The 18163-nt window shown below is 40.4% G+C and overlaps 1 protein-coding gene across 1 annotated transcript in view; it reads left to right on the top strand.

The window, feature by feature from the left end:
* The window catches only part of plcl1 (phospholipase C like 1), a 58039-nt gene that overhangs the window by 29580 nt on the left and 10296 nt on the right, over positions 1–18163 (top strand). Inside the window, exons 2-3 of the mRNA XM_026912336.3 lie at positions 13276–13899; positions 14956–16650. Coding sequence (XP_026768137.1) covers positions 13276–13899; positions 14956–16650 — 2319 coding nt within the window. The remainder of the gene's footprint in view (positions 1–13275; positions 13900–14955; positions 16651–18163) is intronic.

Below are 18163 nucleotides of genomic sequence, written 5' to 3'. Positions count from 1 at the left end.
TTGCGGCTCTATAAAGTGAACACATAGACATCAGCATAAGACTGGAATATAAAGGAATAATGAGGTTTGCTATCCTGGTAATTCAGGTCACCTATGATTTTGAGTGTAGGTGAGTGTGTTTTTGTGTTCATCTTTAGAGGGAGATCAGAGCCGACGATCTGATAGGTGACTGCTCTTGTGCCTTTCATTTAGTACATTTTAAATAAATAACAGAACCAGTAAAAATACTTTTAAGAGTACAACTATAAAAATTCCTCAGATTAACGGTCACACTTTTGTTAAATCTCTCAATCCCAGTGTGCACCACACTAACCTCCTCTCTCTGCCTTTTACTACGCTCCTGATTTTTACCACAGGGAGAATACACTGGCATCATAATGTCTCTCTGCTCTCTCCATCCCTGCTGATCCCTCTCTCCACCTTTCCACCTGTATGTCTTTATCTGCATATCAGTCAGTGCTGGGACCTACTGGCTTTGCTTTGTTCTCCCTCTTTTATTCTTCTGCGCAGGTGTGGTATGGGTGTATCAAATAATGCCGTGCTTTATTATTTAAGACTCGCTTGATTTTGCTTGCGTATTTGCTCAGTATACAGAATAACTTGAAGGAGCTAAGACGTCAACTCAGCCTCCCAGCCCACTGTCATATTTTTATAAAGTGGATTATTTCGTGTGTTGGCTGACTGGAGAGTTGTAATGGCTTCCTTGTTTGTTTAATGTAATTTCGTCTCACAGCAGGAGGGTAGATGTGATCGTTCACTTCATTTGGGCGAATTTCCGCAGCAGCTCCCACAGGTCTGGCGAAGGCTGCTGATGGCACGTAGTGTGTCGGTCCTGTGTGAATGCTGAGTCATGTTGTTGGCATTTCAGCCCCCACTGGAGTGTGTGAATTCTCCATGCTGTCCCATTGAGGCCAACTCTGGCCTGGCAAGGCTCTCTATGGGCCTCTGGACACACACACATACATACACACACACACACACACACACACACACACACAGATGTATAGAAATACACATGCTTGCTTATGTACATTTAAGCAGTCATTCATACATTCAGAAAAAAAATGTAAAAACCTAAGTGTTTCTAATTAAATAATTTATATGAACAAAATATTTACATTTATAGCATTTATCAGATGCCCTTATCCAGACCGATTTACAGAAGTGCTTCATAGTCGCTATCAAAATATAATCATGCTAGTTCACTAGGTCAGCGTTCTAAAAGTCTAAAAACCCCGTTGGGGTGGTGTGGTGAAGTTTGTTTTCCTCAGATTCGTGGGTTAATGTTACCACAATGTTATTACACGGACATACAAGCACATTTTGATTCTTCCCTCAGCTGTTCTCTCATACTCCCTCTGGGCCTGTCTCTCTCTCCCTCTCTCTCTCTCTCTCACACACACACACACACACACACACAGTCTGTCTCTCTCTCTCTCTCTCTCTCTCTCTCTCTCTCTCAGGGAGACCTTTGCTCTCTTCCGCTTGTCCCCATGCTCACTATCCTTCGTGACTGCTTCCTCTTCCTCTCTCAGATTATTTATGGCTTACTGTTTGTTTTTTCCTTCTGCATACACAAAAGATAAAAGATAAATTGTGATAAAAGCTTTATGCTCGTAGGCCCATATTGCTCTGCTTAGGGTACGTGTCTAATGACCTAACTTCATAGCATCTAACTTCTCCTGCTCCATCCCTCGGTTTTACTTCTCTGTCTTATTCATTTTTTCTCTCTCTTTATCTGTCATTCTTTCTCTCTACTCACTTGTGGAAAAGTAGGATAAGGGGATTTGGAGCCTCACCACTTTTTATTAATCTACATTAATTAGACCGTTTTGTACTCGCACAGAATTTTTAAAATCAGATTTTGGATTTAGATTTACGTTCAATTTCACATCACTTGTTAGTTTCACCTTATACATAAGTGCCATATTGTGTTCAATGCTGAATTAATTGGCTTGCAGCAGGAATCAATGTGACCTTGCCTTAGCGTGTGGGAGTCAGGCCCAAGTCCCCTGTGTTTTCTGCATGGGAGGAAGATCAGCTGCTTTTCCTGCTGTAAGCGTATCCACAAATTGGAAATTTAAAGTTGTCTTTTTTCTAAACTACACTTGGCGTGCTTTACTAGAGTGTATCAAGTGTAAAGTTGGTATACTGAAGGCACGAAAGGTTAACACAGGCACTTGGTTTTGAGTGATGATCCATGATCAGGTTTTAGTACAGCTGAGTATATAAAATCCCATGGCAACTCTGAGAGACATTATATGAACCCCTTGGCGCACCTTGCATTAGTCCACGAGATTTGTCTGTTGTTCCCAGACCCTACGAAGGGACAGAATATTTTTTTAAAGACAATTTAACAACGTTGTGTTTAAATCACAAGTCAGCTGTCATGTTTATAGTGGTGATTCTAACTGCCTTTTCTTCTGTAATGCGGTCAGTTTTAGTTCAGTAGTCATTATGGAGCTGTCAGAAACTGTTGTAAAAAGATGAGCTGCTACAAAAAAATGTTGTGGTATTATTCATTCTTATGGATCTTAGCGGATTTATGATCCACCTGTTGGGCTCTTATCTCTAAATGGTGTAAATCAGGCAGAAATAAACTTCTGTGTGAAACTTCAAGGGTGTCAGAACAGACAGAAATCATAAAATTCTTCATAAACAACACTGTGATCTCTAATCACTTTCCAACAGACTTTATGCCTCTATATGCCATGTAGTCTGTAAATAACTGGACAGTGAGACAGTTTTTTGTTGTTTTGGCTCTCAACTCTGGCACATGGGATTTGAAATGTAACAATGACTATGAAGAAAAAGTGCACTATGTTTGCATTAATTTCAAGGTAGGCGTTTCGCCATCTGGGAGCCGGTTCTTATGTATTCTACACATATTCAATACAGCCTCCTTTGCTCATCCCAGGAATCATATTCAAAATATGCTCATACCAAACATTCCATCACATGTTCTTTCAGCAGTACTGTTTGATTTCTCTCTATATAACTGTATATCATTTTGATTTATAATCCTGCTATCTCATGTCACAGAAACTTGAATGGGTTTCTTTTGATTCTGGTTCCTCTTCAGGTTTTTCTCATGTTGTCCCAGGAGGATTTGCCTTGTCATTGTTACCTCTGGCTTAGGGCTGGGCAATGTGATCATATAATAGTGATACTGTTAAAAATTACTGTATGTCACAGTAAACCTTTATATCATAGATGCCAACCATATTTTTTATAGCAATAATAAACTTTGATTGGTAGCAGCTGATTAGAAGCTGAACTGATCAGCTTTGCCCGTTTCCCTAAAAGGCAGCTCACAATGCATATGGATTTTATTAGCTTTGGTCATTAGTTAGTTTTGTTAGTTTCCTCATCAAAAGTCCCCAAAATATTCCTTTTCAGTTTTCAAAATGCAGAAGTTTTAATTCCTTATTAAATGGAACACCAGACCATTGTACCAAATGCACATTATGGGCTTGCTAAAGTCTTGCTCCTTCGTTGATATGTGTTGACCAAATGAATGTTATGCAATGGCTGAAACAATTTCAGGAGACAAAAACATTGAAAAATTTAAACTACGTGTGAATGAGTGTGTGCATGATGCCCTGCAATGGATGAGAAGAAGAAGAATTATTATTTGTCACATATACATTACAGCACAGTGAAATTCTTTTCTTCGCATATCCCAGCTTGTTAGGAAGCTGGGGTCAGAGCGCAGAGTCAGCCATGATACAGCGCCCCTGGAGCAGAGAGGGTTAAGGGCCTTGCTCAAGGACCCAACAGTGGCAGCTTGGCATTACTGGGGCTTGAGTCACTGCCCCATAGACTAGAATCCCACCCAAGGTATATTCGCACCTTGCAAACGGAGGCGCACCGGAAGTGGATGCTTTTAATAATATTAAACTAATAAGCATACACCTAATAAAATTAAAGTGATTTCTGTGAATTTGTTCATTCAGTATGCTAATTCTAGCTGGCTAGTTTGATATTAGCAGTTACTATAATCGAAAAGGTTGTTAATGTTACCAAGCAAGTCAGGAGCAAGACAAGATCTTCCTCCAAAACTGTTAGTGTACGTATGAAGATGAAAGAAGAGAAGTCCGGAGTGAAAGCTGCCATATTGTGCAACATGACTTAATTAGTTCTTTTGTACTATCACCTTTTTCGAAATGAGCAGAAAGGTGAATAATTATCTAGTTATCATTTGCTTTTCATCATGGAATAAAGATCTCCAAGGAACATTTTTCGTCTTAGTTTTCATCAACAAAATTATCACTAGGTTGGTTTGGGAAAAGGGAAAGGCTTGTTAGTGTTTTCATTGCAGAAGCAGTTTCAGGTGGCTCTGAAAATGACACATTGCTTCTTTAAACACTTCCTCTTACTCTGAGCATCACATATGTATTTATAATTAAGCTCGGGAAGCACTGATTGCACATTTTTCATTTTTAATATGCTACCAATATTAGAGTTTGTGTATCAGTCAGTAGCTGGTACTGGTCCGTTACTGACATCATGACAGTCACCAAGCTGACTTCGTTCAAGTTTTTGTTGCCAAGTTCTGCAAAACATCAGAAGTGTGATGAAGACAATTTGTACCCGGTATTCATGATTCACGTCTCAGGTCTGTGTTGTATCCACATAACATATGATCATGAGGCAGAATATGTCAATGGCACAGACAGGAAAACATGCTAAATCCAATGTTTCTGACTAGTATTTAGCTTATACCAGTACTCACATCCTTAAATGAAGGACAAAATGTAAAATACCAGGTAGCCATAGGATTTCCCCCCACTTACTTCCCTTTACTTATTTGGCCGAAGCAGTTAACCAGGTCCAATGAAGCCCTTGTTGATGTGTTCTATAGTGAATGTGGAGTTGTTCAGCTGCAGTAGCAATGCAAGTGTAAGTGGACCTGATTCTTCCTGGTTTAGCTTCTTCAATGATGCACTGAGTGCTGAGCAATCCCTTTAATCCTCAGGCCTATTTACCAGTTAAAAGAGTTCAAATCTTTTCTCTCACCCATCATTATTGGCCTCACTGTCTTGTTTGGCATGCTGTGAAGAACCCAGTGCTTCACTTTCTCTGATCCATAGACATTGGCATTTTCACCAAACACATGCTCCTACATCCAGCTGAGCATATCACCAACAAATAAATCTCCCAAACAGGATGAGTGTGACAAAAGTTCCTCTGACTGCAAGCAGGTGCCATGCCATGCCTGATCCTAACTCAGGTTCCCCATGTGGTATTGCCTTCTGTAATTACCACAAGGGCAGGAAAGAGCTTTGCTAATTAACATTTTGTTTAAAGCAACTCCTTGGGGCTGGAGGCACCCAGTGGAATGGAGCTTAGTCACTGTACTCTGTAAATTCAGACAAGGAATCCTTGGACCTCTATGCCTGCTAAAAAAGCTACAGCCTTTTCTACAATCTATTTCAACCTGAGTCACCTAATCTTGAATAAATAAAATCTTGGCCCAGGTATACAGTGAATAGGGTCTGGAAGGCTTTTTTGTTGAGATAATAGAAAATGCTGCCATTAATGTTTTATTTCCTGGGCATGTGCCCTTCATGTCTGGTTGCTAGGCAGCTTAGATGAACTCTGTTTGCAATAATATAGACCAATTGGCAGTAATGTTCTGCTAAACAAAGTTAATGTCACCCCAAACAATCTTACATTTAGTTGTACACTGTGTACTTAAAGGGCCCAGGTTTAATTTTTTCTTTATATATCATATATTTTCTTTCATACAATCGTTTCAAAGATTTGAGCCATTTTCCCATCCTGATGAAGAATGCTGAAGAGTGCACCCTCTCAGAAAAAAGGGTAAACTGTGCCTTTCCTTGTTGCTGGGATGGTTTCCTAAACTTTTTTTACCTTTAATGTTTATCTTTCACCTGGAAAGATGGATATAGTGTGCCTTTTAAAAAGATTTAAGGTACATAATTGGACCTAATTTTAGCGTAAAGCTTTAAAGGAAAAATATATGCACTGTTCTAGGTAAAAGATGCATACTAAAGGTACGTAAGGTGTACCCTTGAGGTAACCACCCAGTGACAAGGAATGGTACAGTTTGGTACCTTTTTTTGAGAGTTTATGACCCCATTTGTGCCATTTTGTCACAGCTGCAGCTTACAGCTCACCAAATAAATTAAATTAGATATTTTTTTCTCTCTTACATTTCCAAATGAGAATCTTATCCTTAAATGCATTGGGATGTGTGCAGTTTGTTTGTTACTAGCATGACTGTCTTTGCTTACTGAGTGACCCACTGTTGTTTTGTTTGCACCACTCGGAGTGAGAGGGGATTTGTAGAGCATCAGAGTGCTTCTTCACTCAGTGTAATTATGCTGATTCCCTCAGTGCATGCTTGCTGTGGATAAAGGTTCCCTGCAGAATCCAGGATGTGTCCTGTGGTCCTTCAAAGGCAGGAAAGTGAAAGGCAAAGCCTCTGGATTCAGTGATGCCCTATGAGATGTTTTGAACTCATAATCCTCCAGAAAACTTCTTGCACGTCAGACTATTAAATTTAGAAAAACTCAGTTGAATCACTCTGTACGAGCAGTGTAATGAAAATCATTTTGCTAATGTAAAGATAAGTAGCAATGAAGTGGGTGTGCATTTGTAAAAACGTAGTAGTGTCATACATTCATCGTAAATACAAATGATATGAAATTAATTAAATAAATTCAACATGTGTCATAGTGAGGCTTTCTGAAATAATAATTCAAAGGTGGAAAGATTCTCATGTACTAATCATATTAAGTATCCTTTTTTTCAGTGAATACTCAGTTTGAGTGAAGAGAGGAAGGACTTTTTATAGTAGAAACTTTCCTTTAATTATGGTAGGAATTTTGTGTTGTGTATTACGTAATATAAGTAAGTAATAAGTAATAGCAGAAGCAAGTTAACGCTTGTATTTTTATTAATTTTTATTAACTGTTGTTTTTTTTTTCAAAACTTAATGATATATACCTACATTGACTAAACTTTACTCAATCCATGACTAAAATAAGTCTACATAAATAGCAAAAATTAAATTACAACATGTTTCTAAATGCTGATAACTACTGAACTCCAGGTGTAAATATTGAACCTTGCTGTTCAGCCTCAGTTCTGAAAATACATGATCATTAAGGATTTAGTTCATATTGCTATATTTTACTCATTGATGTGATAATAATTATTGGTTAATGTATATTAACGATTATTTTTGCTCATTTGGTTTATTGTTAAAAGAAAAACATAATACAAGTGTTAGTTACTTTGTTAATGTCACTGATGATGTACTAATGCTGAAGGTCATGGTAAATAATACATTAAATAATGTCAGTCTTTGTTAATAAACACAGAGTTAATATTGGCACTATTTCTGCAGTTCCTGATTAGACCATGAAGTGCTTTTGTGGTTAGGTAGAGCAGAAACATTACAATAAATCCCTTCAGTACACATGAAATGACAAACATTTTGCAAGCTTTAACCATAGATCCACTGCTTATCTCTTTAAAATTAACCATTGATGCTCAGCCTGGTCTGTGAAGCTGCTCGGAGGAATAACTGATCTGAAACCAGCAGAGAAATACTGATATTATAGTAAGATAGCACTGCTCCACTGCCCTCCAACCCTCTTGTAGAGTGTAAGGACAATAGAAACCCTGTCTTAACTTACTCTTTCATCTGTCTGGAAGACCAGGCACTTTGGCAGCTTATGAAATCTCTAGAAGCCTGACAGAATCATTTTTTAAGAAAGTAAATAATGCTTAGAAGTCAACTCTTGGCATAGGGACTTGGTAAGCAGTTGATGGAGTGAGCAGCACATTAGAGTACTCTCTCTCCTTAGTGAGAACTGCTTGGAAGAGCGCCCAGTGCTGTGGGCGATTGTTTTCTGAGTGGAAGCTCAGTGTAGGCTGGTGGAATCTCTGTAGCTTATGTAGGCTGCATTCAGGGCTGTGATAAGAGGATCCTTATTATGGAAATGGCCAGCAAATAGTGCTGCACTCTGATGTAAGAAAACTTTTTTTACCCTCATATGAAAATGGAGGAAAACAGTTAGTGAAGTCTTCTCCATCTTCTTACCACCATCGTGAATTAACAACATAGGTACACTGTTACTTCTGTTTATAGAAACCCTAGATAATCTTCAAGGACTGTACACCACTGGTTTGTATACCTGTTCAATTTTGTATAACACAACTGCATACACTCACCCTCCACTTTATTAGGAACACCTATACACCTGCACATTCATGCAGCATATGGCAGCATGATTGGCTGATTAAATAATGCATAAGATCATGCAGATACAGGTCAAGAGCTTCAGTTAATGTTCACATTAAACATCAGAAGGAAGAAAAAGTGTGATCTCTGTGACTTCGATCGTGGCATGGTTGTTGGCGCCAGATGCGCTGGTTTGAGTAGTTCATAAACTGCTGATCTCCTGAGAATTTCACACACAACAGTCTCTAGAGTTTACACAGAGTGGTGTGAAAAACAAAAAACACTTAGTGAGCGACAGTTCTTTGGGTGGAAACGCCTTGCTGATAAGAGAGGTCAGAGGAAAATGGCCAGATTGGTTCAAGCTGCCAGGAAGGATATAGAAACTCAAATAAACACTCTTTACAACCGTGGTGAAAAGCATCTCAACATGCACAGAACATCGAACCTTGAAGTTGGATGGGCTACAACTGCAGAAGACCACATTAGTTTCCACTCCTGTCAGGCAAGAACAGAAATCGGAGGCTATCATGGGCACAGACTCACCGAAACTGGACAGTTGAAGATCAGAAAAAAAATCACCTGGTCTTTTTTATTGATGTGAACATTAACTGAAGCTCTTAACCTCTATCTGCATGGTTTTATGCATTGTGCTGCCACATGATTGGCTGATTAGATAAATGCATAAATGAACAGCTGTACAGATGTTCTTATTAAAGTGGATGGTGAGTGTATATTGATAGAAACTGGATATGTGTATATATGTTTTATGGAGGCAGTGGTGCTATTACTTTGTGTTAAGTCCTTAATTTTATTAGTATGTCTTCCACATAGTTCAAAGACTGGCTTTAAAGTACTGATAAGCTGTACAGCTACTACTTCATTATAAAGCAATTTAAGACTCAGTATGGGATCAGAGTGCTAAAAGCTCCATCGTTGACTTTTCGAATTAGAATCAAGTAACTGAAGATCTAGGTTATTTGGAGAGTGCTTCAGTGTCTTGCAGTATATATTTTTCAATGTATAGAAGCAGGCAGTTTATTCAGTTCACATTCCTGATTTGAACTGTGTGTAATCATTTTGTACATGTGAGTGGTCTGGTGACAATCATCTTTTTTGAGTCAGTCCACATTTGTGACTGAAAGGTGTGAGCGTAGCTATTTTTTAAATCCTACTCCCATCTGCTCCAGAAGGAATTCTGACCAATGCTGCCCGCACTTGCAGAAAGTTTGACCAATCCCTCCCACTCCAGCAGTTACTATTTTTGTTTGTACCCGCCACCACTATTTGCTAAAGAACTTTGTTGATTTAGTTTAAATGAAAGAGACCCTGACCAAGAAAGCAGTTACTGAAGATGAATGAATGAACATGTTAAATGCACTGAATCCGATACACTTCCATGTTAATCAACGTGGCCTTTTGTTGTCCTGCGTGTTTCATATCTGACTGCACACTCCCTCCCACATGAGAATAAAAACCGCTAATTTTAGAGGCTTTTTTGTTGGGTCCTGTGGGTCCTGTGGGATCCCAGTTCCCAAGCACACCTCTATTTCTGACATATCAAGCTGTGTATTAATAAATTCAGCCTCAGGAGTTCAAAACTAGGTCCCATTTTCATTATTGCAGGACATTTGTATTTAAATTTGTCAGACAGTTGGATTGTTGAGCACCTAAACTCATTGTGGGCTAATCCAAGTTCACTGCCACCATAGAATTATTGCTCCTGCGTCTGACTTAGATTAGCTGTGGATTGCCATGCTACAGGTGGTACTAATTCCAGAGGTCGGTCATTAGCTGGATTTAAGCTTCATTCAAGTCTCTGTGGAGGAACAGATTATATGCAGCACCATGTGTTGGTGTGAGTGGAAATATGTTGGTTGTGGGTGAAGGGGTGGGCTAGTGGTAAGTGGGTTAATGCCTTAGCTATTAGATGGAAAAGTCAATAGCCATTATAGATCAGTTGATGGCCCAAGAGGGGAATGTATTTAGCTACGCATATGCACACAATATAGAGTTCTTTGATCAATAGGGAGCCATGGTTTATTGTCTCAACGGCATTGTTCCTATAATGGCGAATGACCATTTATCCCAAAGCTGAGTTGTTTGAACATGGAATAATCAATGCATAATTGCATTATATTGTTACTGTGCTGTTTCCTTTTGCAGCTTCTGTTTCTGCGTTCTCTTTGTTCTTGATCTTGGTTTACTCACAAATTTATACTGAAGATAGATCTCTCAATAGGCTACCAAAAGGCATGACCTTTCATGACAATTGATTTATAGTTGATTTATTAATGTGCCAAAAATAGCCATAAAATGGCTCCACCACTTGCATTTTTCAGTATAGTCTGTTCTCTTCTGCCATGATACAGACTGCATTTGTCTGTTTTCAGAAGCAGACTGTTTGAAAGCCATTGTTATGTCTTTAACTTATTGCGTTTGATGTGTGAATTAACCTCATCTTCGGGTACAAAAGGAGGGCCCACTGAGGGCTTAAATAAGAGAAGAGCTGATCTGATTTTAGTCTATAGCTCTCTAATGATTGATGATAACCCAGAACACTCCTAAGGACCTGGGTCTAAGCAGTTATTTAAAAAAAAAAAATGAAAGATGGTTTCTCACAACCAGTGGCCCAGAGCATCAACTTGAATCTCACTTTGTTGTTTTAGTCCTTTGTTTTCTTTTCCCACACAATTTGTTACTTTCTAACAGCATCCTGTACTGTTTGACTCCTCAGTCTCTCCCCATGTACTGACCATTATCTCCTCTTCCCTCCGTCACCCTCCTTGTATTTTTTTTGATTAGTTGGAGAGGAGATTGAGACTATATTTAATCCCATTTCATCTCCCAGTGCCACTCTACTGTGCAGGTGGCTTATTTATCCTTTCTATATTTATTTAGTTGGGGTTATGGCATGCTGTCGCTGTAATTTATAGAACCATTTTTCAGTGTAAACGTGGCACTATTTTTGTTGCTAATTTGAGCATCAGGTAAGCTACCTTTCAGCCCACTTTTAATACACACCATCTTTACACATTTTCCTATCCACTACTACCACTTCCTTACTACTTGTTATATCTTGTAATTTTCACATGGTGCTTAGTGCTGACTCCATGGCAAGAGCTTAATAACTAGAGAAAAATATCAAAATGGTTAATAAAAAATGAAATAAAATGGAGCAAGCATAGAGAGATTAAGTCTCATATGTAGGTGCCCTTATAAACCAGCACAGTGGATTAACAGCTTTGCTAAAGGCATCAGGATTTCCTGGAGAATACTGATTTGGTGTCTGTTGCAGAGGGGCATGGACCTACTCACATTCCTGTGCCCACCTCAATGTCCTTGGTACCAGCAGCAATAATGCCTCTAGCCCCAGAGCCCTACATGGTAATTGTTGCTGGCCCTACTCTTTACGGTTGAGTTGCTTTACCTTGCTGGCGTCTTTCTTTCAGCTGTTTGGTCCAAGTCTCTGCAGACCTGGATTTTCAGCAGTTGGTTCTGGCTCATCTGCTGGGTCCTGATCCAGAGCAACAGGCAGTTTTTAAAGAATGACGTCTGCCAGCCCTGTAATGAGGCAGGCAGACTGAGATAGATGACAGTCTGAGGATCTGCAGTTTCTCTTCCAAAGTCTGCTATCTTGTTAGTTTTGACCTGAAAGGCTTGATTATGTTTAAAACTAAAAAAAGTATCCAGAAAGTTTCTCCTGTCTGCTGAAGGGCAACATCTGGTACAGTATACAGCTTCTACACAACAGTATAAATAAATAATGTTGTAATAGACCCATAATGACAATAATAGGGATAACTACTTCAACTATATAATATGTTTGCTGAAGCTAGGTGAAAGAAGCATATCTTATTTATCTTATCACTTAACACATACCTCATTTGTCAGCCTTAGGTTGCTATTTTATTGTATTATTGTAAATTTAATGTATTATTATTTGTCATAAACTTGTTTAATGTGGCACATATGCTTTAAATTTAAATTGATACCTAGATAATATTGTGTAATTGTTCTTTTGTATTTTAATTGTCTCATTTTGCATAGTTATGCAGATTATGATTTGATGATAAATGGAATCTATCTAGCACATTCAAATATATAATCTGAAACAGTCCTGCACAGTCATATATGAGCAGTGCAGAGAAAAATAGTTGATAAAACTGAGAGGACAGGGAGGTTTTTTTGTACCAACACTCTGTATTTGCCCTAACCACGCTGACATTTCCACACACTACTCTTTCATCAGAGTAAGACCGTACAACAACCTCAGGATGTGGAAGGGAGAATGGGCCAGTACTGTATGAGAGCATGGAGGGAAAATAGGGCACATTTATCATAGAGGAAATGAAGAAGCATAACACACAGCAGTAGTAAGCGGTTTGAGGTTTGCTGGTGGTTTATTACATAAAAAACCAATACAGAATCCAAAATCAATGTTGTAAGGAGGGCAGTGGTCAACAGACATTGAGCATGAAAGACGAATACAACTGGCAAAAAGCCAAACTGGCTTTATACACCGTTCATACAGAAGTGTAAGTGAAGTAGTTCATACTCAGGGGAGGGCGAGCTCTGCTAGTGGGGAGGTGTAAAGTCCTGTGCTGATGTGACAAGGAGCTTGATTGAGTTCCACACTATTCTACAAAGCAAATGTGTAAGTCAACCTTGTGTTTGCTTCCAATTACAGCTTATAAGTGGAAACATTTACGTCCTTATTTGTGAACTCTAATCATTAGAATGTAGTTTTAGTTAATTGAAATAAATTCATTTTTTAAATGAAAGTGACTTAGGATGAAATTTAATGAGATATGGATTGGGTGGAATGTGATGGAATGGAGTAGAATGTGGTACAATAGTCTGCGTTATGTAGTATTGCATACATATTACAATATATGACATTAATTTGGCATCTAAAATCACAATTATGTTTTCAACTGAATATTTTTAAAATCCTGGACACCATGTCTTTCAATGTCCTTCAGTGTACCAGTGTATCTCTGGTTAAGACATTTCTCCAGAATTGTAACTGAACCTGAATCATGCTATCTTCCCTGTAGGACCCCTCAGTAACCAAAGTTGGCGGTGGGCGCAAGAAAACGGTCTCTTTCAGCAGCATGCCATCAGAGAAGAAAGTGAGCAGTGCAGCTGACTGTTTGGCCTTTATGCAGGGTGGCTGTGAGTTAAAAAAAGTGCGCCCCAACTCACGTATTTATTGCCGTTTCTACACCCTGGACCCCGAACAAGCCTGTCTGCGCTGGGAGCCTTCAAAAAAGGACGCGGACCGTGCCCGACTGGACATTTCCTCTATCCGGGAGGTCCGCACAGGCAGAAGCACTGAAACCTTTCTCCACAATGGCCCATCAGACCACCTGGCTGAAGAGGCTGCTTTCTCCATCATTCATGGAGATGAATATCAGTCCCTGGACCTGGTGGCACTGTCGCCTGATGTAGCAAACATCTGGGTGACTGGCCTGCGGTATTTGGTGTCCCACCCTGGAGCCTTGGCCGGAGGAGGTGGAGGAGATGGAGGAGTAGGAGAGAGAAGTGTGGGAAGCAAGTTGAGAAGGGATTGGCTGGCAGCAGAGTTTGCCCTGGGAGATGAGGATGGGCACGGGATTGTGTCCGAGGACATAGCTGTGGCTACCATCTGCAGGCTATGCCCTGGAATTAAGGAGGCAAAGGTGAGACAGCTGGGTAGGACAGACATGATTTGTCAAACCTCTGTACAAGTATATGATCGTTTGCCATTATCAGTATTGAAATCGATTGCAACATAGTAGTAAAAGGAGTACACATGTTACTATTAATTGAACTTATGAATGATAAAGTTGTAAATTAGGGTGTTTTTAATGAGTGTGCTCATTAAATAAGTGAGAGTAAAATGTAGAGGTTGAAAGAAGTAGGGGACCGTTTATAGTTTTAAACAAAACAAATTATATGGGTGCAGTTTTCAGGATCAGTGGTTATTCCAAGGCCCATGTCTCTGCATCACTACTCAATCTGGCTGCTGCACTTCACAGTGACTGGGGGAGCGGAATTTAACAGCTGCACAGCTGCATGTTTATGTGTGTGTGGAGGGGAGGGTTGCTGACAGCTGAGGACAGAAGGAGGACAGACAAGAGCAACAGTACCATGCCTCTAAGTCTCTGTGACAGGGGGTGGGAGGCATCTGCTTCATGTGGCAACAGAAAAGACAAGTAAAGGCAATAAAGGGCAAACAGAGAGGGCAGAAAAGAGTAGAGTCTGTGCTGCTGGCTGTGATTTGCAGCACTCATTACTGTACGGCAATCTTGGATATGCTTGATCATGTCATATTTCTATGGAAATTTGCCATTACTGTATGTGCAGGATTTGTGTAGAGGTTGAATTTAGAGACAGATGGATAAACAGATAGTTCAAAGATAGTCTATGTTTTTAAGCTTTAAGTTTTGCACTAAAGAATCTTTGACAGTTAGGCAACTTTAGAGAATCTTACATTCTTGGAACTTTTCTTAAAGAAAAGCCCTGGTTTGCACATGATGTTTTATTTACGTGATCCTCCAAACCCTTATGGGTTTAAGACTGAACATTGTTAAACTGTAAAATGCCTCCCATAATGTTTAAAAATATCATCTCTTACTATTGTTTAATGTGGTGTGTTCTTTTTATTGACTAAGCTTCCAACTGTGTTTATAACATGTAGACTATAGAACTATAGAACTGAACAAAGTTCTACCCTCTCTACACTCATGGTTTAGGTGCGTCTGCGCTTTAAGGAGATCCAACGTAGCAAAGAGAAGCTGACATCTCATGTGACACTTGAAGAATTTCAGGAGGCTTACTGTGAGCTGTGCACCCGGCCTGATGTTTACTTCCTTTTAGTGCAGCTATCAAAAGACCGGGAGTGCCTAGATGTACAGGACCTACGACTTTTCTTGGAGACTGAGCAGGGGCTGCCGCTGGCCACCACTGAAGGCTGCCTAGAGCTCCTGCGGCGCTTTGAACCCTCTGCAGTTTGCCGCGAGAAAGGCCTCCTGGGCCTGGATGGCTTCACCCACTACCTTCAGTCAACTGAGTGCCAGCTGTTTGACCCTGAGCACCAGTATGTATGTCATGACATGACCTTGCCCTTGGTCCACTATTACATCAGCACCTCCTACCGCTCCTACCTGCTAGATGATCAGGTGCATGGCAAGGCTGATCTGTTAGGGCTGATACGAGCATTACAGTCTGGGTGTCGATGTTTGGAGCTTGGGGTAACAGATGGACCTGATGGCGAACCACTTTTGGGGGTTGATCATGAGTCAGACACCAAGCACCATCATCATCACCACCATCATCATCATCAACACCATAGCCTAGTCACACTGCACAGTGCTCTGGAAGTGATTAACAAATATGCCTTTCTCACCTCTCAGTACCCATTGCTACTATACTTGTGTCAGCGATGTTCCCCCAGTCAGCAGCACACTCTAGCACTGCACCTAAAGAAGGTATTTGGAGCAAAACTGTACAGGCCTGAATGTTTGCCAGTCACTCCTGGGGGACGCACTACCACATTGCCCTCTCCTGAGCAGTTAAAGGGAAGGGTACTGCTGGTAGGTAAGAAGCTGCCTCCAGAAGAGGAGGGCTCTGATGGAGAAGTATCTGAGGAGGATGAGGAGATCGGTGGTGGAGGTCCACTGGCTGGTCGTCGAATGACCATTCCTGGGGAGGAGGACCTAGGGGTTGTTCTGGTGGTTCCACCACCCCCTCAGCCAAGGAGACTTCGACTGCGGCGAGAGCTTTCTGATCTGATTGCAGTGGCTCGCACTGGTAGCCGTAATTTCTATGCTCACCGTACCAACACCCAGCAGTCTCAACAAGCCTCTCCTCCCTCCACTCCCTCCACACCCAGCACCCCAGGTCTCCCAGACTCTCCTTATTGGTCCCTATGCTCTTTAGGAGAGGGTGAAGCAGGCCGGCTGGCAAGTGAAAGCCCCGAGGAGCTGGTAAGCTTCACTAAGCGCTGTCTTACTCGAGTTCGACCTAGCTCAGTCCGGCTGGACTCCAGCAACCCCAACCCACAAGGCTACTGGAAAGGAGGTGTTCAGCTGGTGGCACTCAACCAGCAGACACCAGGTGCCATGCTGGATCTAAGCCGAGGCCGCTTTGCACAGAATGGAGGCTGTGGATATGTGCTGAGGCCAGCTGTCATGCGAGATGAGGTCTCCTACTTCAGTGCCCAGTCACAGGGCTGCGTGCCTGGTGTACCACCGCAAACTCTCAGGGTGAAGGTTATCAGTGCTCACAGTCTGCCCAAACCACAGGGTTCTGGGGCCAAAGGTGAAGTCATCGACCCCTATGTGGTGCTAGAACTGCATGGCATACCAGCAGACTGTGCTGAGCAGAGAACTCGCACCGCAGCCCAGAACCAGGATAACCCGCTGTTTGATGAGACGTTTGAGTTTCAGGTAAGAGAGAGTTTGTTTTCACAGATTTTCACAGTAACAGTTATATATTCCATAAGACATATTTAAAGACCAGCCTGACAAGATGGATTTAACAGTCAAGCTATTTAAATGGGGTTTTTAATTGGGATTAAGAATCAGACAGGCTTGTAATTACTGGAGGACAAAACACAGCAGGGAAGAATTATATATATATATTTCACTGGTTCATTTCCATATTGATTGATACATTCATTATAAAATGCTTACCTGATTGAAATTTTTAAATATGATTTTGAAATATGATGGTAGAAGATGGCTTTAAAGCCTTTTATGTGAATATGCCTGGAACATGATCAACTGGATCATGTTACACACAACCACGAACAAAAACTTTGTAGCTACCAGCTACACTAATATCATTAAAGGAAAGAAAAATCCATGAATATTAATTTTCATCTCGTAGATCGACAACTAGCCGAGCCGTATCTCTGCCATAACTCAGTGCCACTGTGTTGTAATTGCAATCTGGAACTTTGTTTTTCCATGCTGTCTCCACTACTTCTATGCTGGATTTCACAGTAATATGACTTTCAACATCACTGGAAAATGGTGAATGAGAAAAGAAGCTCTTGCTCTTCTGTTTTTTTGGAGCGAACAGCGAAGCTTCACCATTATCTCTTATGTTTGAATCTTTTCTCCTTTTAAACGCCAACTTAACAGCGCTAGTAATGTACCCCATGACTTCAGTGCAGCACACAACCACTAACTTCTCATAGGGATGACAAAAATATAGCACTACTTGACAAATTAACACTAGAATTGCAAAGCATCTCACAAATATTTCATTATAAACATATTAAGGGTTTTCCTTTAATGTAGCACTGACTGCTGTCACTGTATCTTTGCATACACTGCCATGTTTAAATGTTTCACCAATATCTTATGCACAATGTACCACTATAACGAGACACCACAAATGTCACAACCTTAGCTTTTACAACATTTCACAAAAAAGTGCTACTATAGCCTATTGCTAAGGTAATGTCTTATTGAAATGTGACAATAACAGAAATATTATTGCTTAGCCTGGACTTTGCATAAACAGTTCAGGAAGATCTGAGTGAGTACCACACTATGGCAGAGGGCCAATGCAACTCTGAGGTCTGAAACAAGACAGACTCTTTGTGTAGCTCAAAACTAGAAGCCAAATCTCCATGGAGAGGATGCCTGGAGTCATCCGATCTTGTGCCCTCAACAAATTGATCAAATTGATAAGATTATGGACTTTCACTGTAAATTATTGTTATGGAAACAAATACAGAATGAGCACATGTATACACGCTGACTATAATAAAAACAGTTTCTCACTAGACAACCACTATAAACAACCTGTTTGATCTAATTAACTCTCAGGAGGTTGAAATGAGCTTGAAGTAGCTCCATGGTTCCATGGTCATTTACGCACAGTGATTATAAAATGTTTCATAGTTTTCCCTTTAGTGCAAACTCTAAGTAAGCCAGTTTCATATGAATC

Source organism: Pangasianodon hypophthalmus, chromosome 5 (genome assembly GCF_027358585.1).
Source record: "Pangasianodon hypophthalmus isolate fPanHyp1 chromosome 5, fPanHyp1.pri, whole genome shotgun sequence".
Lineage (NCBI taxonomy): Eukaryota > Metazoa > Chordata > Actinopteri > Siluriformes > Pangasiidae > Pangasianodon > Pangasianodon hypophthalmus.
This window is presented reverse-complemented; position numbering and strand designations above follow the sequence as displayed.